This window comes from Penicillium robsamsonii (genome assembly GCF_028829455.1).
Source record: "Penicillium robsamsonii strain IBT 29466 chromosome Unknown utg000008l_segment0_segment0, whole genome shotgun sequence".
Taxonomy (NCBI): Eukaryota; Fungi; Ascomycota; class Eurotiomycetes; order Eurotiales; family Aspergillaceae; genus Penicillium; species Penicillium robsamsonii.
Genome location: NW_026643226.1, coordinates 185,463 through 207,217, shown reverse-complemented (window position 1 = coordinate 207,217; position 21,755 = coordinate 185,463). Strand labels below are relative to the sequence as shown.

The following is a 21,755-nucleotide window of genomic DNA, read 5'->3' as shown; positions in this document are numbered from 1 at the left end:
CCTCTTTGCACAATTATATGAATGGACCCGATACATACAACCGGCTTATCGGAATCACCGGCATTAGCAAAGCTGACAGGCTGTTCATTTCTGTGTCTAACGCTGATCACTATCGACCTATGTATTACACTACACCAATATTAGACAGTCAGCTCGCCCAGATTACCTAAAAGTGACTAGGTCGAGGGATATAGCGTAGTATTTGGCTACCTTAGACCCTCCAGGGCTGAGATTAGCCTAGTAAGTTACCTGACCCCCCTGCACATTACTACCTACGCCGAAACCTCTTTAAATATTTCCTCTGTATATCTTCCAGCCCATCCTTCCAGTCAGAAGGTGAATCAAGCCTCCTCCTCATTCTCCGTCATGGCATTTATCATTCAGCCCTGTTTCCCGGAAGACGCTCCTGGCCTCGCAACGACTATGATGAGTGCTCGTCTCACCGATCCTCACTGGAGAATTCTGTGGGAGAACCCATCTGCCGAAAGTATTATTCCTAGGGCCATCGAGCGGGTTCCTAGAATTTTGGTGACCGGCACAGAGACCAAACGACATCAGAAGGTTATCGATGTTGAGACCGATCAAGTGGTGGGGTATGCGCGATGGTCCCTCCCTCCAATCATGGCAAAGAAGGGTGATGTCTGGTTGGAGGCACAGGTAGCTGAACCTACTCCTGCCGATCGTTCAGTGTACGAGAAACGGTATCAAGAGAACTCCCGAAATGGACAACCTATAGGCCTAAAGGGCGGCGAGATGATGCATTATCGCAGTGAGCCTCTCGAAGAAGCCGATGCTCGAATTATGTCAGGAGGACCGTTTCTGAGTAAGATGCATGTCGATATATCCATAGCAGGCGGATGACTGATACCCTCTCCAGCTCTTGATTATCTGACGACAGACCCTTCTTTCTGGCGCCGAGGCGTCGGGAGAATGCTCGTGCAAAGTGGACTGCAGATTGCAGATCAACATGGAATAAAGACCTATGTGATGTCGGAACCGGCTGCACTGAAGTTATATCTCAGCCTTGGCTTTCGACTGGTAGATACGGTATCGGTGGACTACTCCCAGTATGGCGGAACGGAGCCCATGGTGATGTATTTCCTTGTTCGCGAGGTGCCCCAGGTAGAGCCGGTAGCTGCGTGACGGGCATCTGTTGTGTTGCTGAGCGTTACGAAACCGATGCCATGTTGCAATTTTATGTGTTCCCTCTCATGTTCTTTGTGTTATGGCGAATACTCGTGTATCGCTAATCTTGTTACCACACATTAGTCCTATAGCACCTATCTCTAACTTCGGCGTGCATTTCATAATGATATGTTTTATGTTTTGAAGACCCATGTCTCATTCCATCTTGTCAGCTAGGAAATGACTTCAACGGGCTATTTGTACCGTCTAATTGTTTGATCTATGCCTTGCCATTCCTGCTCTTCCAACTTCTTTAGTACTTCCAGTCTTCTAGTTCATCTACTTCTCCAACTTCATCTACTTCTATTACTTATCCTCTATCAAGATCTTTAACTTCTTCATCGTCCCATCGTTTCAGCCATGGCTAAACCCTCTACTGTCGACATCATCAATGGCCAAATGGCCGAGCTCAAGGACCTCACGGAGGATATTGCAACTCTCGATACCGAGATGACCACCGCGGGACCCCATAGACAGGTTATATTGTGCAAGCAGAGGATGGGAAATATCTCCCGGATGGAGAGTCTTATTGAACAAATTGAGTGCATGATTGGTACAATGGATGTCCACTGCAAGAAGACCATGACTCGCCGGCTTCGCGATATTATAAAGGTTAGGGGCCTTGAGATTGAGGTATGTAATAACACCAAAGTTCCCAAGCACGGAGATGAAGAATCGGTGGGCTGGAAGACCATTTGACAATCCTACTATTCTATGGAAGCTACATACTGACTTGACCAGATGGATTCCACTTTGATCGATGAGTGGGTTTTTGTTTGAAGGATAAGGATTCATTCTAAGATGTAGCAGACTGGACTTCCATCTACGTTGTAATCTTATTACAATTCATTTGATCGCTTAGCATTCAAGCTCTTCTGTAAATCAAACTATCCTATATTGGCTCAGAGTAGACATACTTATCGCTCCAAGATATACAGACTTCTCTAGAGGAAGTAATACAGTTCAACTGCTAGACAATAGCAAACATTCATGGCCTAGAGAGGCGATCTTCTTGTCAGACACTATAGAACCAGGGATCTTGCGCTAATAATCTGCGGAGGACCAGCTGCACATATCCCGAGCATCACTACAAGAAGCAAGTAGGGTTGGATGTAAATTTCGATCTCTATACGGAACGGACTAGACTGATGCCTTTCGGAATATATGTATACATTAAAAGACGAGAATAACTCCTTCCATCCTCTGTGCCAGATAAAGATAGGAGGGTTTAAGGCTTTTATTTAAACTGCCAGTATTATTTAGGAATTTTTAGTGGTGAATGGAACAACCAGTAAATTATTCCCCCCCAAATATCATACAAGAACTCGATTCCAAAAAAAAAAGTAACCACAATATTTTAAGTTAAGTGATTCATGCAAAAGCACAATGATAGAGAGATATAAGACGCAAAAAAAAGATGCATGATTGCAACCATAGCTGGTATCTTGGAAAAACAAAAATCAACCCCAAGTTCCACCACCGCCACCTCTGCCCTGCCTCCGCTGGGCAGAGATACGCCAATCGTCTTCGCCAGCAAAGCGGTTGTGTAGAGGCTGGATACGCTCCGCCTTCTTGCGCTTCGACAATCGATCCGTAGGCGCAACCTTGAAGAAAGTGGGCGCCGCCTCCACAAGCCATTTCGGCTCAATAGCAGTGGTGCAGTGCATGTACTCTTTGCTCGTGAGGACCAAAGTGTGGTAGATGACGTGCTCGGACGGTTTGCCGAACATCGCGGAACTGGGGTGCATGTACACGGGCGTTCCTTCAACCAGGGTCTTGTATCCTTCCTGTGGATCTTTGCGCGCTGCGTTACGGAAGAATCCGGTGCACAGGGACTGTCGCACTTTCATGGTATCCCGGCCGCAAGAGACGATCCGGTGCTTGTAGCGGTTCATGATGCCGAGCAACTGCTGGCGCACATCTTGAGCGCGCTTGATCTGTCGTGCTTGGATGAAGTTCTCGAAACACCAAGAGTTGTTGAAGCCTGCGTTCTTCCACCCGTTGTAGACATTGAGGAGGGTCAGATGATCGCCGTGCGGATCGTGGAATTTGGACTTCTTCTGGTCTGCTTGTTGCTGCTTTTCTTTGGGGCGGTAGAAGACAGACTGGATTGACAGCATGGCGACAATGCTAAGCATCTCATCGGAGCAGCCCGAATCCACAGATGCAATGAGCACCTTGGCAAGCGCAGGCTCCATGGGGAAATCGGCCATCTTTCGTCCGAGTCGAGTCAAAAGACCCTCATCATCAAGTGCTGACAAGGCATACAGTTCTTCGAGCGCTGTCAACATGGTGTTGGTAGGCGGTGGATCCATGAAATCGAAGTGGAGGAGGTCGTTGATACCCATTGCCTTGAGCATGAGAATGGTATGTGAGAGGTTCTGACGCTGAATCTCGGGAATAGATGTTGGAAGCATTTCAGACTGATAGGCAGCCTCCGTATACAATCGGAAACACTTTCCAGGTCCTGTTCTTCCGGCACGGCCAGCTCTTTGCTTAGCTTGCGCTTGGGAAATTGGAGTGACCACAAGGGAATCCATGCCGAGCTTCGGATCGTAGGCGTTCTGCTTCACAAAGCCGGGATCAATGACGTAGTAAATCTGATCAATTGTGATCGAGGTCTCCGCAATGTTTGTTGCAATGACGACTTTACGTCCGCCTGGGGGTGCCGGGTCGAAAATCCTACTCTGCATCTCACTGGGTAGTGCAGAATAGACAGGTAAGACAACCAGTTCAGGAACAGTAGGGCCCAAAGCTTTCATGCGCTCGAATAAGATTTCACATGCGGTATCAATCTCTTCTTGGCCCGTTAAGAAAAGCAGAATGTCACCTTGCGGTTCTGTCAAGTGGATTTGCATGACAGTGATGAGGGCGGCATCCAGATAATCAGATTCAGGCTCCTTGGAGTACATGACTTCGACAGGGAAAGTTCGGCCGGGAATGGAGAAAATGGGGCATCCGTGGAAGTATTCGGAGAACTTTTCAGCGTCCAGTGTGGCGGAAGTGATAATCAATCTAAGATCGGGTCTTCGTTTGACTGTCTTTTTCAACAGTCCGAACAAAATATCAGTCGCGATTGTCCGCTCGTGCGCTTCGTCGAGCATGATAACGGAATATCTCTTGAGATCTGGATCCAGAAGAATTTCTCTCTGAAGCATTCCATCGGTCATGTACTTGATCTTGGTTTCTGGGCTGGTACAATCCTCAAAACGGATGGTATATCCAACCTCTGCTCCGAGCTTGCAACCAACTTCCTCGGCCACACGTTTAGCCACTGACATGGCGGCGACACGACGAGGCTGGGTGCAACCAATTATTCCGTTGTTTCCATATCCGCCCTCGGCCAGGTACTGGGTCAACTGCGTAGTTTTTCCAGAACCTGTATCTCCGACGACAATCATCATTTGATTGTCCTTCACTGCATCCAGCAATTGCTTCCGGAACTTGTAGACTGGCAGACTCTCGCGTTGTTGTTTCATGGACATGGTCGTCCGCTTTCCAAAAGATGCGTTCTTGCCCATCGTTACTCTCTTCCACTCTGGTACAGCCTCATCCTGCTTGGGCTGTTGAGCACTCCGAAGATCAGCAGCAAACTTTCGCTCTTCCGGCGCAACCATGGGGTCCTGCCATTGAGCATTCAAATCAACATCCGCCGCCTTTTCGGCGGCCTTGTCTTGTAATTCCTGCTGCTTCAATTCGCGTCTCTCCTTAGCAAGGTTAGTGCCTGCCATTGCAGAACGGTTCATTGAACCGTCAGGGGCCTTGACAACGCGAATAGGAGAAAGTTCGAGGGATTGTTTCGTCTGGCCAGCCAAGAAAGGAGGCTCCTCGTCTTTGACCTCAATGTCGATATCTTCCTCCTCTTCGAAAGTGCCTTCGCCGGTAAGCGTTGCATTATATTCCTCGTTGATGTCGGGATAATCTGCTGCAGAGACAACACCGGAGGCAATCAATTGTCTGATCTCCCACCGCTCTGGCGAAGTCATGCGCTTTCGGTTCCTCATTGGCCGACCTCCGGACCCTTCAATGACGGGCACATCGGAGGCAAGGCTGCCGTAATTGTCATCTGTGAATCCGCCATCCAGGCGTTCCATGTTTGCACCAGAAGCAAGGCGCTTCTGGGGGACAAGATCCCTACCTGTCGATTGATCCACCTCTTTCATGGACAGTCCGATGCGAGTGCCTTCGATACTAGCCACTTTAACTTTAACTGGTTGGCCCCGCGAGACCAAATCTGAGGGATGATTCACTCGTGCTCCTTCCTGCATTGCTGAAACGTGAACAAGGCCATCTACCTTGCCCTTGACACCCTTTAGATTCACAAAAGCACCGAAATCTTTCACGCCCGTCACGGTTCCATCATAGACTTTGAAAAGAACGGGCTGGTCATCCAGCTCGACAGGCGGAGGACGGCGGAAATCATCATCCTCTTCGCGATCACGGCGTCTCCGGCGGTCGCTATGGCCATTGCGACGGCTGTCTTCCCGGTTGCCATATTTCCCAATCGATCTACCGAACTCGTCCACGAGATCATCGTTTTTGTTATACCGTGTGCCACTTCGAGACCTTGATCGCGAGCGATATTTGTCTCTGCGGCGTCCACGGTCGTAATCGTTGTATTCGGGGCTGCGGCTCCGCTTCCTAGTCCCGCGGTCGTTTCTCGGTGCATGTTGTTTGTCCTCCTTCGCCTTTCCTGCCAGGCCCTCGAGCATGGCGAAAGTGTCGTCCATCGCACCTGCTTGCGCATCGGCCTCGTCTGCCGCTTGGCGATCGGTGTAGTCTTCTTCCGCCCAACGCTTCTCCGTATCGGGGACCGCAAGGCCCTTGAACACACGGGACTTTTGCTCCAAAGCATCAAGCAAATCCATGTCTTCGTTACCATGAGAAGCTCCCTTGTCGTTCTCTGCTTTCTTTCCCTTGTACTTGGGGTGCATCGTGAGCACCATGCGGTCGACACTCTCCAAGAGACTTTGCGGGAATTCGCCGCCCATATCGTCGAAAAACTTCTTGAAATCGGAAAACTTGCCATTGCATTTGAGGTGCTGGTCGATCACGAACTCCGCGAGGGTCTTGTCGGCGATTCCCAGGTGGTTCTCGAACTCGTTCGTCACGCGCGAGACGAGCGAGAACAGCTCCAGAGACTCGAGGTCATCCATGATTGGCGGTGGAACAAAAGAGATCCAACCAAATGAAAGATAGAGCCAGCAAAACTGGACAAGTGACTTGTGAATTGGCGAGCGCGCAAAACACTGCCTATAGCTCTCGGAGGCAGTTCGGGATCTTGAAGGCGGAAAATTAGTGCAGCCGAAGTTGCCACCGATAAGATAAGGCGGCATGCACGATTTTATGTAGCAAAATGCACCTGGGCAGTGAGATCAGTGAGACTTGATGGGTTTATGGTGACAATATGATATTAAAAGTTGGAAAGCTTCAACTTTTCTCAAAGGAGAAGCGAATTCAAGCTAAAATAAATCAAATAAGAATAGGGAAATCTACAGAGATTAGGTATTAAGTATTGGAGATCGGTTTTATACATCTAATATACATATTTTTTGGTATACATGTCCCTCACTGTTTGGGGACTTCTGTGTCATAGTATGACCCGGTTGGATCAGACTCTGAGTAAGAGGACGAGCCCTCTTCCTCGCTCTCTGCCTCCGGTGATGGCTCAAATAATGAGAGTTCGGCGTCAGACGATTCGCCCTCTGCAGCCTCCGCTACCTCCGCTACCTCCGAAGCAACTTCTTCGGGTAGACTCACTTCCATCTCGCCTCCTTCACCTGATGGCTGCATCCAGTCTGCGGCAACTCCCATACGTTCCTGTTCCAATAACTGTTTCTGCAGTGCAATCTGGCGCTTCAGTGAAGCGCCCTTCCGCAGTCTCTTGTTGGCGGAGAATTCAGTCAATGCCCGAACCATCCGCTCTTCAACGAGTTCCTTGACATGACTTGCCAGAGTTCGGTCAGTGAAGACACCACCGAATCGGAAACTGAGCCACAGGTACAAGATAACTGCCTTATGAAGGCTCTCCAGATCATGCAAATAGTCGTTGCTGCCAGATACAGGCTGCTCGATGACTTCCAGGTTGAGGTTGGCAATATCCAACAGTCGTCCTTCATGATGTTCGGCTACACAGTCTGCCATAGCACCAGTAACATCACGTGAGCTTGCACTTTGACGGTCCATTGGAGAAACCATGAACTTCAACTGGTCCTCAAACGGCAGTCCCTTCACAGTGTCGATAATTTCGGCATTTCCCAACTGACCGGTGGGGTCACACAGGAAGAACAAAGGGCTGACCTTGGCAATTTCCAAGACGCGCTTGATCAGATATTCGAAAGGTACACCTGGTGGGAAGTAGGCGGCGAATTTCCGGAAAACAGATTCAGGTGGGAAGATGCCCGCCGCACTCAGCGGTGGGGGCTCCAACTTCATAGCCTGCTGAATATACGGAAGGTCAACCTCTTCGAGACAGGAGATCAGGCCTACGTTAGGCTCCTCGCTTGTGCTTTCCGTGACGTTGGCTGGACGATATCGACCAGCACGTCCACCAATTTGTTTGATCTCGGGAACAGTAAGCCGTTGAAGTCCAGTCGGGACACGCTTAACGAGGGTGTCAAAAATAACACGCTTGCAGCTCCTATCAAGGGGTTAGTATGAAAGCGCAGATATAACGATGGCAGAACTCACAGGTTAAGACCCATACCAATCGCGTCACTTGCCACGAGGTAGTCATAGTCATTTTCTGGGTCATTGAATAGATTCGCCTGTTGAGTCCGAATCTCTGCTGGCAGACCACCGTAAACGATGGCTGCGCGTCTTCCGGTGGTCTTCTCAATGTCTGCCTTCATAGCGTGTATACCTTTCCGAGAAAAGACGACTATACAGTCACCTTTTTCAAGGCTATTGAGATTTCCCTTTAAACTGTGCGGCATCACTTCCAGGGCGTTCAGTCGTTCGTAGCGGTGGACCTCCAAATTATCTCCCGTGAGTGCACATAACTCCCGAATCAACGGTATGGAGCGGGTTTCACCGCACAGGTGCAGTTCTGCTACCTGAGCACCAAGGAAAGCTCGAGTCCACGCCCATCCTCTTGATGAGTTAGCAATCATTTGGATCTCATCGATCACGCCAACATCGTATTCCTGCCCCAGGCTGACCATTTCCACCGTATTACTAGTAATGCGTGGCACTTCATCACCCTCGGGGAACTTGACATCGTCACCAGTAACGAGACTGCATGGAACCCCATCTGCCTTGAAACGATGATATACTTCCTGCGCGAGCAATCTCAGCGGGCCTGCGTAGAACCCATTCTTGCTTTTCGCCAGCCGCTGTAGTGCATGGTAGGTCTTTCCGGAATTTGTCGGCCCGACATGAAGATGGATTGTTCGTTGCATCGATCGTGCCCGCGGATACCACTCGGCTGGCCATCGAAGGTCGGCCACTTCTTCCTGTGCTTCCAGAATGGGTGCCGAAAACCTAGCAGTGAGACTTTCCGAATACTGCATGTATTCTACCTCCTCCCGCAACCCCTGAAGTCCGGAGGCGAGGTAGGCTTTTTGTAGCGCTACCTTGATTTGTCGAAGGGGTCCCCATTGTGCAGATGCCTTCTTATCATCTGATTTGCAGGCGTTTTTGATTTGGCGTTCGAATTTAGACCATCCTTCTAGTGAGTCGCCTGATTTACTCAACTTGCTGTGTACATCGCGCAGGGTTGCTTCCACCAAGTCGTTGAAATCTCGCGCGGCTGCAATATCCTGTCGGATAGACCTCGAAACCGAAGCCCCCACAAGTGATTTGCCTTTTTTTGTGTCGGATTTTTTGTCCGAGATACCGGGTTTGACCTTTTTCGATCGCTGAAGAACCGAGGTTGTGGTGAAAGGTCGTATAGCGAAACGAGTCAAGGGTCGCAAAGCGCAGAGGGAACGACTACCGCCAGTCCATGGCTGCATTCCTGGATGACGGGATCCAATCCCGTATATAGGATCGGAACAAAGAAATGTGAAAGTTGGAAATCAAAGAGGATAGAGGAAATAAAGAAGGAGATCAGAGAGAAACCAAAAAGTTCCCTTATCGAGCCGATCCACTTTAAAGCTCCAATGGTGGGGAAAACCATCTTCCCTTCATATACCTCAGACGGCCACCTAATTCTTCCCCTTGAACTGATCGTCTTCTCTAAGTCAATCCTCTTTATCGTCTACCTCGTTCTTTTCTATTTCTTTATTTGCCTCACCCTAAAGCCCCAAGGTGTGGGCTGCCCGTCAGCCATGGGCTCCTCGATCATTAACATTCAACGCGACTGTGGGTGACCACCTTCTACTACCTCCTACAAGAACCCTAGCTGACATTGACCTGTCTGGAATAGTTATACTCAACACGATCCGCAATGCCGGTGGCCACGAGGTGAGCCCGACCCCTCCGATCAACCCGTCTACCGCGGATACTGACAACACCCCTCCCCCTAATAGTGGAAAGTCTTGGTGGTGGATGAGACCAGCAAGAAATTGGTCTATGGTGCTGTGAAGGAGGAGGAAATTCTCAATCTCAATGTTTCCAGTGAGCTCTTGTTCTTTGCGACCCAAGAAATCTCACTAATGCCATACCGCAGATGTCGAGCAGATCGAACATCGACGACCGTCCAACCCCGATATGGCTGCGCTGTACATATTGTCCCCGGAATCCTATGTGGTCGACTGTCTGATGGCAGATTTTGAGGTGGGCCGATATAGAAAGGCATTCTTGGTGTGGACTTCATGTTAGTGGGCTGGTGAACCTGAGACCGTTAGACGTCATTCCGCTCACACAGCTTATAGCACTCGATCCGCAGCAGCGATCTCGGATTGACCGATCTCAAATGGCGCGTGAGCGCATTGCAGACTTTCACGTCATGAGCATCAATTTCTACCCAAGAGAATCGCGCTTGGTTACATTCCGGGATCCGTGGAGCTTCCCGATACTCTTCCACCCGGGTTGCAACAATTTGATTCGGCGTCATTTGGAAGAATTGGCCCAGAAGGTAAGATATGCTCTCCGAGTATGGTTGAGCTTGCTGACGTTGAATCAAGGTCGTCTCTCTTTGCGCTTCCCTGGGCGAGTATCCTGTAATTCGGTACTATCGGCCCCGATCTCCGACTCACGAGGCCGGGGTTATGTGCTCGCACTTGGCACGTTTCATTCAAAATGAATTGGATCAGTTCGCGCAGCAACAGCGTGACTTTCCGCCTCAAACAAACCGCCCCCGAGGCGTACTGTTCATAGTGGACCGTTCCATGGACTTGTTCGCACCCCTCCTTCACGAGTTTACATACCAGGCCATGGTCCATGACCTTCTTCCTGTCACGGAGGGAGACAAGGTTACCTACAAAACAGTGTTAAATAAGGGCGCCAAAAATGAGGAGGTCAAGGAGATGGAGATTGGCGAGGATGATCGAGTCTGGGTAGACTACCGCCATATGCATATGAAGGATGTGCTTGGGAAACTGGGCGAGGACTTTGCCAAATTCCGAGCAGCAAACCCTCAGTTCGCAGATGAGTGAGTCTCGGCCTTCCCTATGCTGGAGTCGGACTACTAACTTGGGACTCTAGTAACGACAAATCTAATGTGAACACCATCAAGGATATGCTGGGTGGACTGACAGAATTCCAACAGGGCAAGGATGCTTACACGCTGCACCTCAACATGGCAGAAGAATGTATGAACTACTTCCAGTCCCGCAAACTCTTAGAAGTGAGCTCCACCGAGCAGTCATTCGCCACGGGTCTTGATGAGAACTACAAAAAGGCAAAGAACTTAGCAGCACAGCTCGTGCAGCTCCTTGATGACGACGCAGTTGTACCACCAGATCGCCTTCGACTCATACTTTTGTACATCATCTACCGTAATGGACTGCTAGGTGGCGACATTCGAAAACTGATGGCCCACGCTGCACTCCCACCTCACGACGGCGCGGTGATTGCCAACCTCGAGCTCCTTGGAGCTCGTGTCGAGAAGCCTCTCAAGGATGAAAAGCCACCGCCAGTGCAGCCTCTTTTCAACCGAAGAAACCCACCACCCGAATCAGAGGAGCTCAGCCTGAGCCGGTACGAGCTAGCTCTCAAGCAGATGCTCGAAGACCAGATTCATGGCAATCTGGACGCGACTTCCTTCCCCTTCACGCGCCCGCACACTGAGACGGACAACGTCATAGCTGCCCAAGAAATGCAGTCACAGCAGGCCTCTTTGCGCAGCGCAAAACCGACCTGGGCACGCACAAGATCCGTCGACCAGCCTCGACAGCGCATAATCGTCTTTATGGCCGGTGGTGCCACCTATGGCGAGTCAAGAGCCTGTTACGAAGTCTCAGCAGCATACAACAGGGACATCTACCTGGCTACGACGCACATGCTGACCCCCGGTCTCTTCCTCCGCCAGGTAGGCGACCTTAGTGTTGACCGGCGGCGACTCGACCTCCCATCCGAGCGTCCCAAACCTACTGCTCCGGCCCATCTCTTCGAGCGCGAGGCCCCTCCAGCTCCCACTCCGCCACCACAGAAGAAGAAACCCGTCTCAACGGCACACCTCAACCCCCCAGCTCCACCAGAGGCATTGATGGCTGGTATGTCAATAAAGCCAAACGGAAGCGGAAGCAGCCCGGCCTCTGGTAGTGGGAAGCACGACAAGAAAGATAAGGAGAAGAAAGACAAGGAGAAGAAGAAGTACCGTTTCTTCAAGTAGCTTTCTTCTTTTCATTTCTCTTGATCCCACAGCGCTTTTGTGATACCATTCTTTTCCTTATCTTTCTGTTGGTCTGGTCTGGTCCCGAGCATTCAAGGCGCTATTCTCAGCGGTTTTTTTATTTCTTTCCTAAGACGAGTCCTATCAAGACTTGGGTCGTGGGATTTTTTTTCACTGCACTACAATGCATGCTAGGTAGAATCTGGACACCAGTTTCAAGTTGCAATACCTAGTACACAGTAAATATTCAAATCAAGCACTGAAGCAAAATCAAATGCAGTATCTCCATTTGAAACCAATACCACATAAAACTACACAACATAACAAAATAACAAGTGGGGGTATCATCAAACACAAAAACAAAACAAAAAAGGAGCATATCCAACACTCCACCATCTATCCATAAAATCCATCACCTAAATTCCCTCTCCTAGATACTTCAAAACCTCATCATTCTGATAAAAAGCCTTCCTAATCCTCTCCGCTCTCCTCTTATCATCCGCGGCCTTTTTCCGCACTTCCTTAGGATTAAGCTTCTGCACCTTCACCGGTGGCAGGCGTGGCGGCAACGGATCGCCATCTTGGTCAAGCCCAGCCCCTAATCCAGCAGTACCAAGCTTGACGCGAGGTTTGATAGGTTCACGAATACCCTCACGGCCGGATGCACCGAGCCCAAGCCTGCTATCAGGATCCCAGCCGTATGTGGAGAGGTATCGGAGACCTGAGCGGGTGCGATCGAGGTGCGATGGTGGGTGGGAGTGAGCGAGACAGGTTTGATGTGCGAGGGAGGCTTCGTGGGGGCGCATTTTTTTGTCTGTTGCGTCTGCTGGGTCTTGTGGTTGGATAGGTAGGTTGCACACGTCGCAGTATTCTAGGGCTGCGGGGGCTGTCGCCGCTGTGGATGGAGGCGGGATTGTGTCTTCAATTGGCGGCGCGGACTGTGTACGGATTGGTGGTGACGGTGCGGACTGGGTTGGTGTGCTTGGTGATGTGTTTGGGGCCGACTGGCTCATCACAATAGAGAGGTACCTATCTGCGATGCTGGTGCCGGAGGAGGAGGGTGCCACTGGTGCTGCTGTTGTGTCTAGATCGGAGGAACGCACGAACTGCACGCGTTTTCGGCGGACGCCAGAGCTGAAGGGACGCACATCCTCCGGTGGGATGAAGTAGTCTTCGTCTTCGGAGGCCATGGTTAGGGATGATAGAGCTGTGAAGAGTAAAAGAGAGAAGAAAAGAGGGCTTGGGGGGCGGAGCGGAATTAAGGTGGCGATAAGATAAGCGGAGATACGTGTTACACGCGAAATCCCTTTGGACACACACCTGTCCTCTCTTTCCATCTTCACATCTCAATTAAAAATGCCCATCCCCATCATTGCCCAAGCCCTTCGGGATGGCGTTTCATCCATTCCACATGCCTGGACATTCCTCCGCATAGCACCATGGGTGCTAGCCCTCGCAGCACTGAAATACTATTTCGAAGGAGCCCGCAACGGCTCCGAGCGAATGATGCGATCAAAAGTGATAATGGTAACGGTAAGCTACCCCTCCAGCTCTGCATCACTATCTAATTGACCAAGCTAACAAAACAAACCAGGGCGGCACCTCTGGGATAGGTGCAGAAGTAGTCCGCGAGCTCGCAACACGCGGCGCCCAAGTAATCCTCCTAACCCGCCAACCACCCTCTGACATCTACCTCTCCGAATACATCGACGACCTGCGCACCAGCACAAAAAACCATCTAATCCACGCCGAACAAGTCGACCTCTCCTCCCTGCACTCAATCCGCACTTTTGCAACAAAATGGATCGATAACATCCCACCCCGCCGACTAGACTGCATAATCCTCGTCGGCGGAACAGCTGAGCCCTCCGGACCCCGTGCTCTAACAACAGACGGCATCGACATCGAATGGCAAACAAACTACCTCGCAAACTTCCACCTCCTCAGTATCCTCAGCCCAGCACTACGCGCTCAACCCGCACACCGCGACGTACGCGTGATCTTCGCAACATGTGCAAGCTACATCGGCGGCGACTTCAGTAATCTGGACTCTGTGGCGCGCGGGAAGCAGAAGGTTGTTTCCAAGCGCACAAAGACTACACCGCCGCTATACGCGCAGCCTAAGGGCGTGTACGCTCTCAGCAAGCTCGCATTGACTATCTTTGCGCACTCATTCCAGCGACATTTGAATGCTTATGAGAGGCCGGATAGTCTGCCACCGTGTACGCGGGTTATCGTTGTTGATCCTGGGATGACGCGGACACCGGGGACACGACGCTGGTTGACTGGCGGGTCGCTGTGGGGTCTTGCGTTGTATTTGATTACTTGGCCGATATGGTGGCTACTGCTGAAGTCGCCTGTGCAGGGCGCGCAGAGTATATTGTATGCGGCGATGGAGCAGCAGTATGGACGGGGAGGGGGTGGGTGGTTGATTAAGGAGTGTCGGGAGATGGATTATGCGCGGGCTGATGTGCGGAATGATGAGGTTGGGAAGAAGCTTTGGGAGTTTAGTGGGAAGATGGTTGAGGAGGCGGAGAAGGAGAGTGCTGTTATGAGGGCTTTGCTGAAGAAGGAGCTTGAGCTTGAGAAGCAAAAGACTGAGGCTGAGAAAGTGAAGAAGGAGAAGGCGGAGGCGACTTCGAAGAAGGGGAAGGCTGATGGGTCGAGGAGGAGTCGGAAAGCACAGAAATAAGTGAAGATATGTATACCTGTTTTGTAGGTATAGTATGATACGACGTATGTATAGACTTGGTTGAGAGGGCTGTTACTCTACATAAGAGAAGCTCAAATTTATAGACCAAAGCATCACAAAAAAGGAAATTCGTTTCATGTATTCTACCAACTAAATCAAGGTCTTCTATATCAACAGACACAAGATTATTTTCAACCACAAAACATGCCTGGCACCTCAGCGAAGCAAATTTACTTCTTAAGCTGAGCAAGCAGCTCAGCAGGGGGCTGCTGGCGGTAACCCTGGGGGTTGTTCTTAGTCCAGAGCCAGAGATCCTCGCAAGCCTGCTCGAGGGTACGCTCAGCCTTCCAGCCGAGCTCGGTGTTAGCGCGGGTGGGGTTGGCAGTGAGGTTAAGGACATCACCAGCGCGACGGGGAGCAACCTCGTAGGGCTGGTCCTTTCCGACGGCGTTGGAGAAGGCACGGATCATCTCGTAGACGGTGCTGCCCTTGCCGGTACCCAAGTTCCAGGCGCGGACGCCGGGGTTGTTGGCGCGGAGGTAGTTAAGGGCCTTGAGGTGGCCATCTGCGAGATCCAGGATGTGAATGTAATCGCGGATAGCGGTTCCGTCGTGGGAGGCGTAGTCTAGCGTGTGTTAGAATGGGAAGCTTTGCTAATGAGAAGAGTGGATTTGCATACCATCACCGAAGACCATCAACTTCTCGCGCTTGCCGGTGGCAACCTGGGCAAGCAGAGGGAGCAGGTTGTAAGGGACACCCTGGGGGTCCTCGCCCATGATACCACTAGGGTGGGCACCAGCGGGGTTGAAGTAACGGAGCAGAGCACCGTTCCACTTCTTAGCCTCTTCCTCGTTGCCGGCCTTGGTGGCGTTGTTGCGCTGAGCGTTAATCACGTCGGTGATAGCGGTCTCGACGGCGAACTTGGTGTTACCGTAGGGGTTGGTGGGACCCAGAGGGCAGTCCTCGGGGATGGGGATCATGTTAGGGAAGCGGGTGGCATCGCCGTAAACGGTGGCGGAGCTGGAGAAGACAATGTTGGTGACATTGTTCTTCACCATGGAGCGGAGGAGGTTAATGGTGCCGTAGACGTTGACCAGGTAGTAGTCGAGGGGCTTCTCGCCAGACTCGCCAACGGCCTAGATTGGGACAATTGGATTAGCTCTTGGATCATATAGGGGTCTATGCTTTCATCGGATACATACCTTCAGGGCAGCGAAGTGGATAACGCTGTCAATGTCGGGGTGAGCCTCGAACACCTTGTCGAAGCTACCCTCCTCGGTGACATCGAGCTGGATGAACTCGGCCTTCTTCCCGCAGATCAGCTCAACGCGATTGAGGGCCTCAGGCGAAGAGTTGTAGAGGTTGTCGGCAACGACAACCTTGTAGCCAGCCTCGAGGAGGGCGAGGGTGGTGAACGAGCCAATGTAGCCCGTGCCACTTTGCGGGGAATTAGCTTAAGTTCCAATCTAAGATCCCAGGGGATTCTTACCCAGCAACCAGAACTGAACCAGAAGGCATGATTGTGTTATGTGTAAAGAGGGGGGATATGGAGAGACGGAGAGAAGAGCAAGAGCAAGCAAAAAGCGAGGGGCAGCTTTTAAGGGGAAATTCGGATGTGGGGGGGGATCCGGTGCACACCACGTGGGTATGTGATGATGCGGCCTGGGTTGATATTCTTTTGTGTTTTGTATTTATATTTACTATGATCACAGCTATTGGTCTATTTCGCCTCGAATTTCTCCGTTCTGTCCCGATTGCTATTAGACCATTGTTGATGCGGAACATTATGTACATACTATGTGTTATGACGACGATCGTGGCGGTGAAAACAGACCTGAAAGTCGAAACAGGTAAGGATATGCAAAGATGCAAAGAGAAACCCCTTCAATCTCCCCCCAAATCCCCTGAAACTCCTTTCCTGCAAACAACATCGTTTCAGTTGTGCCGGACAGGGACAGCCGCAAGGGGGCATTCAGGGCCGAGTTCGTTCTCGGAGAATGCTCGGCATTTATTTACTATATTCATGGACAAGCGAAGTGAAATTGGTATTGGAAAAAAAAAGTAAAATAAACCGGGTTCAGGTATAATAATACAACCTGATTTTGGCAGGGCCCAGATTCCCTGGTAGTTGCATTTTAGCAACATAGGGGTATGAGACTATTCAGAGTACTCAAAGCGGAAGTGTTGACATGCCAAGGGTATATACCCAAGACTCAAAATCAAAATAGCCCAAGTGGCTACTTATTTAACCAAGGAGCTCAACATCCAGACCAATGGCCCGCATGAAAAGGTTGACGTTGTTCAATCGCTGACTGCCCATATCGGCAGGAAGGGTCTTGCTGTAGCCCACGGTTTCCATGACACGGTCCCTATAGGAAATTAATTAGCACTGTTTCTCTACATTAGATCGAAACGGGAACGCTCACTTGACGGCAATAACTAGACGCTGCTGCTGCTCAGGACTAGCGCCAATGCCCACGGCAGCAAGGAACTGCCACACATACATATCGTCGCCGGAGCTGATCGATCCAGGGAAGATCTCATTTAATCCGAGTTCCAACGTATCAAACAGCACGTTGAACTTCTCAACCCACTGCTGCCAATCGTGCTCGGAAGCCTGACCGGCCTCCTTGACAATCTCGGCACGACTGAGCAACATGGTCAGAATGCCCAATCCAACCTTGGTGCGAGCCACGGTCTGCACATGGGTTTGGTTGATAACCAATCCCAAAAGACCAATAATAATGTTGAAGGGCGCTTCGTTCACGTATCCCAAAAGGCAGGGCATGACGGCCAGCGAGAACAGGTCAATGGCTTCGCGCACACCGAGGGATGGCTGGGCCTCACCCGGCACAGGCTGAGCAAGACGGACCACGTCCAGGCTATCCAGGTGGACCACAATCATGGTGAGGATAGTGACACGTTGTTCCTGGTCAATGTGACGGAAGATGCGAGGAATGGCCTTCTTGCCCTTGGGGTATGACAAGAATGCGATAAAGGGGTGTGGTGTCGTCGAGTTAGGCACAATTGGTTCCATCACCTTCAACGACCGCCACAACTTCTGGTTGAGCGAGTGAAGCTTCTGTCTCCATTCCATGTGTTCTTGGATTGCCTCGGCGTCGCCTTCCTCAGGGGGTGGCGGCATCGTGCGCTCCATATCTTCCATTGCCATCAATGCACTGTAAACACCTTCGAGATTCGTAAGGATCGACTTGCGGTCACTGAGACTCAGATCCGACTGCTTCTTAGGCTTAGGTCCTTCTGAGCTATCAGGGCGCTTAATGTTCAACATCGGCTTGGGTGCCTTGGCATTGCTAAATGAGATTTTGCCCAAGCTACCCTCAATGATGAGCTGCTTGTTCTTCGGCTTGGCCTTTGCCGCCTCAACCGCACGCTGGACCTGCTGCTGCATTCGCTGCATGTGGTTGTCGGCACTCTGGAAATTTCCCCGACGATGTCCGCCAAGCCGGTTACCCGTCTGGAGCAGATAAGTCTGGGCGAAATGACCAAGGGGTTGGTGGGGGTGTTGGCGGGGTGCGCCACGAATCTGGCTGTAGACCTGGTAGTAAAAGTCCTCCGCCAGCACGGCCTCGGGGTCCGAATCTGCGACATTTCCAGCAGCCGCGACCAGCTGTTGCAACTGGATACGGGTGATGAAATTCTTGTCCTGCGGTGTCATCAAACCATTGCCTCGGGACAGGAGGAAGATCTTGTGGTTGCGCTTGGCCCGCTTGGCATCCTCCACCAAATAAGTGTTGCGCTGTTCTTCCGTGAGATGCATGAGTTGCTGCGGGTTAGTGATCACCGGCATTCCATTGCTGGAGACCCGGTTAGGCGGTGGCACTTGATGTTGAAGAGGTTGCTGGGGTTGCTGAGGGCGCTGGGCCTGGGCCTGGGGTGGACCGTGGCGCGGGCCAGGAGGCGGCATGTTTTGCGGGGGAAGGTTGGCGTTTTGCATCATATGCAACGGCGCACCAGGTGGCATATGTCCAGGGCCGCCATAAAGCTCTGGCATACCAGGCGGTGGGTGTGACATTTGCGGGGGGAGGTGGCCCTGTTTCATCTGTGCCTGGAGGAGCTCTGGATGCACCGGAGGGAATCCATCAGGACGCGTCGGGAGGTGCTGCGGCTGAGGTACCCAAGGCTGATCCACCATAGAACGCAGAAAGGCTTCTGCGGCTGGGGATGCGGTAGTATGGCCATGATAACGCATCTGTGCCTCGACCTCTTCCAAGCTCATCATCTTCCGGCTCGGGGCAGCGGCAGCGGCAGCGGGTTCGGCTTTCTTCTGCGAGACACCCCATACGCTAGATTTGGCTTGCAAGTCTGGAATATAACCGGGATCCGAATACTTCTCATAGCCTGAGCGCTTGGTGGTCTGGGGGGCAGTAGGCTGAACAGGAACTTGGGCGGGCTGGGGGGCGACTCGGCCTGCGTTGGGATTTTGCAGGCTAAATCGAACCTGTTCCTCTCCAATGGCGTCGGAAACCTGAGCAGTCTTTCCAAAGAAATCAAAGTCTCTGCCAACGGATTTATCAGGGCCGGCTCCGCCAAACGTGTCATCGTTGAACTCGTCCTGGTCGTCGGAAAGCTGATCGCCAAGACCATCGTAGGTATCCTCGAAATCAATCCTAAACAATGATGAGTACAATCATTCATTCCAAGCTATTCAAAAAAAGATAAGCTCACACGTCGTCATCTCCCAGCGCATTAGCTCGAGCAATGTCGGCGAAGGGATCTGGGTTTTCGAAGAACCCTTTGGCCCCTGGACCATCACGGTCCCTGGGTAGGGTTGTATCAAATCCAAAGAAAGCCATCCTCTAGATGAGGAATGGGAAAGAGGTGGGGAGGTGAATGACTTAGTGGGGGGAAGTTGAGGAAAGGTGCGATCGATGGACGGGAAGTTCTGGAGTGCGTATGCCTCAGGCAGAAATGCTTTTTTGCCAAGCCATGTCGATCGTCTCTGTGCAGCTTTCAGCTTCTTGATATGTAATGATATTAAGAAAAGATCAAGAGATAAAAAATGTTGTAGAGCAATTTATTCAAGGCATTAAGAGTCTATCTAGTATACCTTGGCCCTATAACTACACATGTACATTATACAATGTATACACTCGAAAGAGTAACAACAAGTCCACCAAGTCAACAAAGAGATAACCAACTATAACGAGAATCCTTTCCCCTTTCTCTGATACAAGTGGAATTGACATCATCGCCTTCGGGATCAAATACGGCTCTTACAGACGCGTACCTAATAATATCTCCTGACTAGAACGTCTCAAATTGGGTCACACCCCAAGTGGCTGAAAGCGGTTGTCATTGTCTTGCGCGGCCTTTCATCTTTTTCAACCTTTAATCTCTCCCCCCCCCCCTAAAACACCTTCGGGATTTCCAGTAGGGCCTTCTCACTTTTGCTTATCTTCCATCCTCTATTGATGTCGCTCACTTTTTAATCTGGATTGGTTCCAACCGCGCCAATCTAACATCCGTTGTTGCCTTGCCACTGAACGGGGGAAACCATCATTCCTCCCCCCACATCACCATGTCCATCTCTATTCGATATGCGCGCTACCTACTCTTTGCCGTTGTGGTCAGTATCTTTTCAATGTCCAATATCCATTGCTAACGTTGACTAGGGATTGGCGGTCTTTTTTTTCGTCTCAAAATCCTCCATCCCGATGCCTACTGGCGGGTTAACCGCTCCTGCATCCAAGACCTCACCCACATACGAATCAGTCAAGTCGCAAAAACCGCAAGTTATCGGTCCACACCAGGGCGAACGGGTAAACGCCACCTTTGTCACCCTCGCGCGCAACTCCGACCTTTGGGAGATGGTCAAGTCCATTCGAACAGTCGAAGACCGTTTCAACACCAAGTACAACTATGATTGGGTGTTCCTGAACGATGACGAGTTCGATGACGAGTTCAAGAAATTGACCACCGCACTGGTCTCAGGCAAAACTCATTACGGTGTCATCCCCGAGGAACACTGGTCGTACCCAGAGTGGATCGACCAAAACAAGGCTAAAGAAGCGCGAAAGGAGATGGACCTCAATAAGATCATTTACGGCGGTTCGGAAAGTTACCGCCATATGTGCCGTTATGAGTCTGGGTTCTTCTTCCGCCACCCGCTCATGCTGAACTATGAGTACTACTGGCGCGTCGAGCCTAGCATCGAGCTCTTCTGTGATATCGACTCCGATCCGTTCCGCTTCATGAAGGAGAACAACAAGAAGTACAGCTTTGTCATCAGTCTGTTCGAGTATGTGGCGACCATTCCCACCCTGTGGGATAGCGTGAAGAAGTTCACAGGCAGTCACCCCGAGTATATTGCCAAGGGAAATGCCATGGAATTCATCAGCAATGACGGTGGAGAATCATACAACAACTGCCACTTCGTAAGTACTTCAAATTGGGTTAAAATTGAGCCTCGCTAACCTTTCCGCCAGTGGTCAAACTTTGAGATTGGCAGCTTGGAGTGGCTGCGATCCGACGCATACATTGACTATTTCACGTCTTTGGATAAGGACGGCGGTTTCTTCTATGAGAGATGGGGTGACGCACCAGTTCACTCCATCGCCGCTTCTCTAATGTTGAAGAAAGATGAAATTCACTTCTGGGATGACATCGCCTACTACCATGTCCCATTCACGCATTGCCCGTCGGATGAAAAGAAACGTCTGGACTTGAGATGTTCTTGCCAACCGCAAGACAACTTTGATTGGAAGGATTATTCTTGTATGTCCATAACCCTCCGATCTATATCTCTGCTACAAAACTAATTATGATACAGGCACCAAGAAATGGTTCGATGTCAACAAGATGGAGAAGCCGAACGGATGGGATAAGACATACGACTGAGTTACTTGTCTTGTCCAATCCCTCTGGGTCTCTTCATCAATGGCCCAATCTTTTCCTTATTAGCGACAATGCGCGGGTCGGTTGTCTCGTCTGGATACGAAGCGCTGCGGATTTTGGAGGCTGACGGTGTCGCCCATTTGCGCGGCAAATGCCAAAATCGGTTAAATCTCCGTACACTTTGCCTACTGCTCTGCTCGTGGTAGGTAAAACACATGGCGAAGCAATATGCTATTCGATTTTACCAAGCTTGGGCAAAAATCTGCAGGTTTAGCTTTTTTACTGTTTCATTTTGATTCCCAT

At 50.8% G+C, this 21,755-nt stretch overlaps 11 protein-coding genes across 11 annotated transcripts; 5 read left to right on the top strand and 6 right to left on the bottom strand.

The window, feature by feature from the left end:
- Window positions 1-366: 366 nt before the first annotated feature.
- Window positions 367-1,143, top strand: N7447_010870 (GNAT family N-acetyltransferase; the record flags this gene model as incomplete). Its single annotated transcript, XM_057235132.1, has 2 exons — window positions 367-823; window positions 878-1,143. The coding sequence occupies 2 exons, from the start codon at window positions 367-369 to the stop codon at window positions 1,141-1,143; spliced, it is 723 nt and encodes a 240-aa protein (XP_057080450.1).
- A 402-nt stretch (window positions 1,144-1,545) lies between these two features.
- Window positions 1,546-1,884, top strand: N7447_010869 (uncharacterized protein; the record flags this gene model as incomplete). The annotated part of the gene is made up of 1 exon (XM_057235131.1): window positions 1,546-1,884. The coding sequence occupies one exon, from the start codon at window positions 1,546-1,548 to the stop codon at window positions 1,882-1,884; it is 339 nt and encodes a 112-aa protein (XP_057080449.1).
- A 761-nt stretch (window positions 1,885-2,645) lies between these two features.
- On the bottom strand, window positions 2,646-6,341 carry N7447_010868 (uncharacterized protein; the record flags this gene model as incomplete). Its single annotated transcript, XM_057235130.1, has 1 exon — window positions 2,646-6,341. One exon carries the CDS (start codon window positions 6,339-6,341, stop codon window positions 2,646-2,648), a length of 3,696 nt encoding a protein of 1,231 aa, XP_057080448.1.
- A 412-nt stretch (window positions 6,342-6,753) lies between these two features.
- Window positions 6,754-9,140, bottom strand: N7447_010867 (ATP-dependent RNA helicase SUV3; the record flags this gene model as incomplete). The annotated part of the gene is made up of 2 exons (XM_057235129.1): window positions 6,754-7,825; window positions 7,876-9,140. 2 exons carry the CDS (start codon window positions 9,138-9,140, stop codon window positions 6,754-6,756), a joined length of 2,337 nt encoding a protein of 778 aa, XP_057080447.1.
- A 147-nt stretch (window positions 9,141-9,287) lies between these two features.
- Window positions 9,288-11,902, top strand: N7447_010866 (Sec1 family protein; the record flags this gene model as incomplete). The annotated part of the gene is made up of 7 exons (XM_057235128.1): window positions 9,288-9,489; window positions 9,554-9,591; window positions 9,657-9,744; window positions 9,797-9,943; window positions 10,002-10,204; window positions 10,254-10,720; window positions 10,774-11,902. The coding sequence occupies 7 exons, from the start codon at window positions 9,288-9,290 to the stop codon at window positions 11,900-11,902; spliced, it is 2,274 nt and encodes a 757-aa protein (XP_057080446.1).
- Window positions 11,903-12,318: 416 nt separating this feature from the next.
- N7447_010865 (putative G-patch domain protein) lies at window positions 12,319-13,092 on the bottom strand (the record flags this gene model as incomplete). Its single annotated transcript, XM_057235127.1, has 1 exon — window positions 12,319-13,092. One exon carries the CDS (start codon window positions 13,090-13,092, stop codon window positions 12,319-12,321), a length of 774 nt encoding a protein of 257 aa, XP_057080445.1.
- A 166-nt stretch (window positions 13,093-13,258) lies between these two features.
- N7447_010864 (putative oxidoreductase) lies at window positions 13,259-14,594 on the top strand (the record flags this gene model as incomplete). The annotated part of the gene is made up of 2 exons (XM_057235126.1): window positions 13,259-13,435; window positions 13,497-14,594. The coding sequence occupies 2 exons, from the start codon at window positions 13,259-13,261 to the stop codon at window positions 14,592-14,594; spliced, it is 1,275 nt and encodes a 424-aa protein (XP_057080444.1).
- A 230-nt stretch (window positions 14,595-14,824) lies between these two features.
- On the bottom strand, window positions 14,825-16,112 carry N7447_010863 (NAD-dependent epimerase/dehydratase family protein; the record flags this gene model as incomplete). The annotated part of the gene is made up of 4 exons (XM_057235125.1): window positions 14,825-15,219; window positions 15,274-15,730; window positions 15,797-16,031; window positions 16,084-16,112. 4 exons carry the CDS (start codon window positions 16,110-16,112, stop codon window positions 14,825-14,827), a joined length of 1,116 nt encoding a protein of 371 aa, XP_057080443.1.
- A 727-nt stretch (window positions 16,113-16,839) lies between these two features.
- On the bottom strand, window positions 16,840-19,411 carry N7447_010862 (deadenylation-dependent mRNA-decapping factor PAT1; the record flags this gene model as incomplete). The annotated part of the gene is made up of 3 exons (XM_057235124.1): window positions 16,840-16,963; window positions 17,021-19,225; window positions 19,284-19,411. The coding sequence occupies 3 exons, from the start codon at window positions 19,409-19,411 to the stop codon at window positions 16,840-16,842; spliced, it is 2,457 nt and encodes an 818-aa protein (XP_057080442.1).
- Window positions 19,412-20,136: 725 nt separating this feature from the next.
- N7447_010861 (glycosyltransferase family 15 protein) lies at window positions 20,137-21,455 on the top strand (the record flags this gene model as incomplete). The annotated part of the gene is made up of 4 exons (XM_057235123.1): window positions 20,137-20,184; window positions 20,231-20,992; window positions 21,044-21,332; window positions 21,388-21,455. 4 exons carry the CDS (start codon window positions 20,137-20,139, stop codon window positions 21,453-21,455), a joined length of 1,167 nt encoding a protein of 388 aa, XP_057080441.1.
- Window position 21,456: 1 nt separating this feature from the next.
- Window positions 21,457-21,669, bottom strand: N7447_010860 (uncharacterized protein; the record flags this gene model as incomplete). The annotated part of the gene is made up of 1 exon (XM_057235122.1): window positions 21,457-21,669. One exon carries the CDS (start codon window positions 21,667-21,669, stop codon window positions 21,457-21,459), a length of 213 nt encoding a protein of 70 aa, XP_057080440.1.
- Window positions 21,670-21,755: the final 86 nt, after the last annotated feature.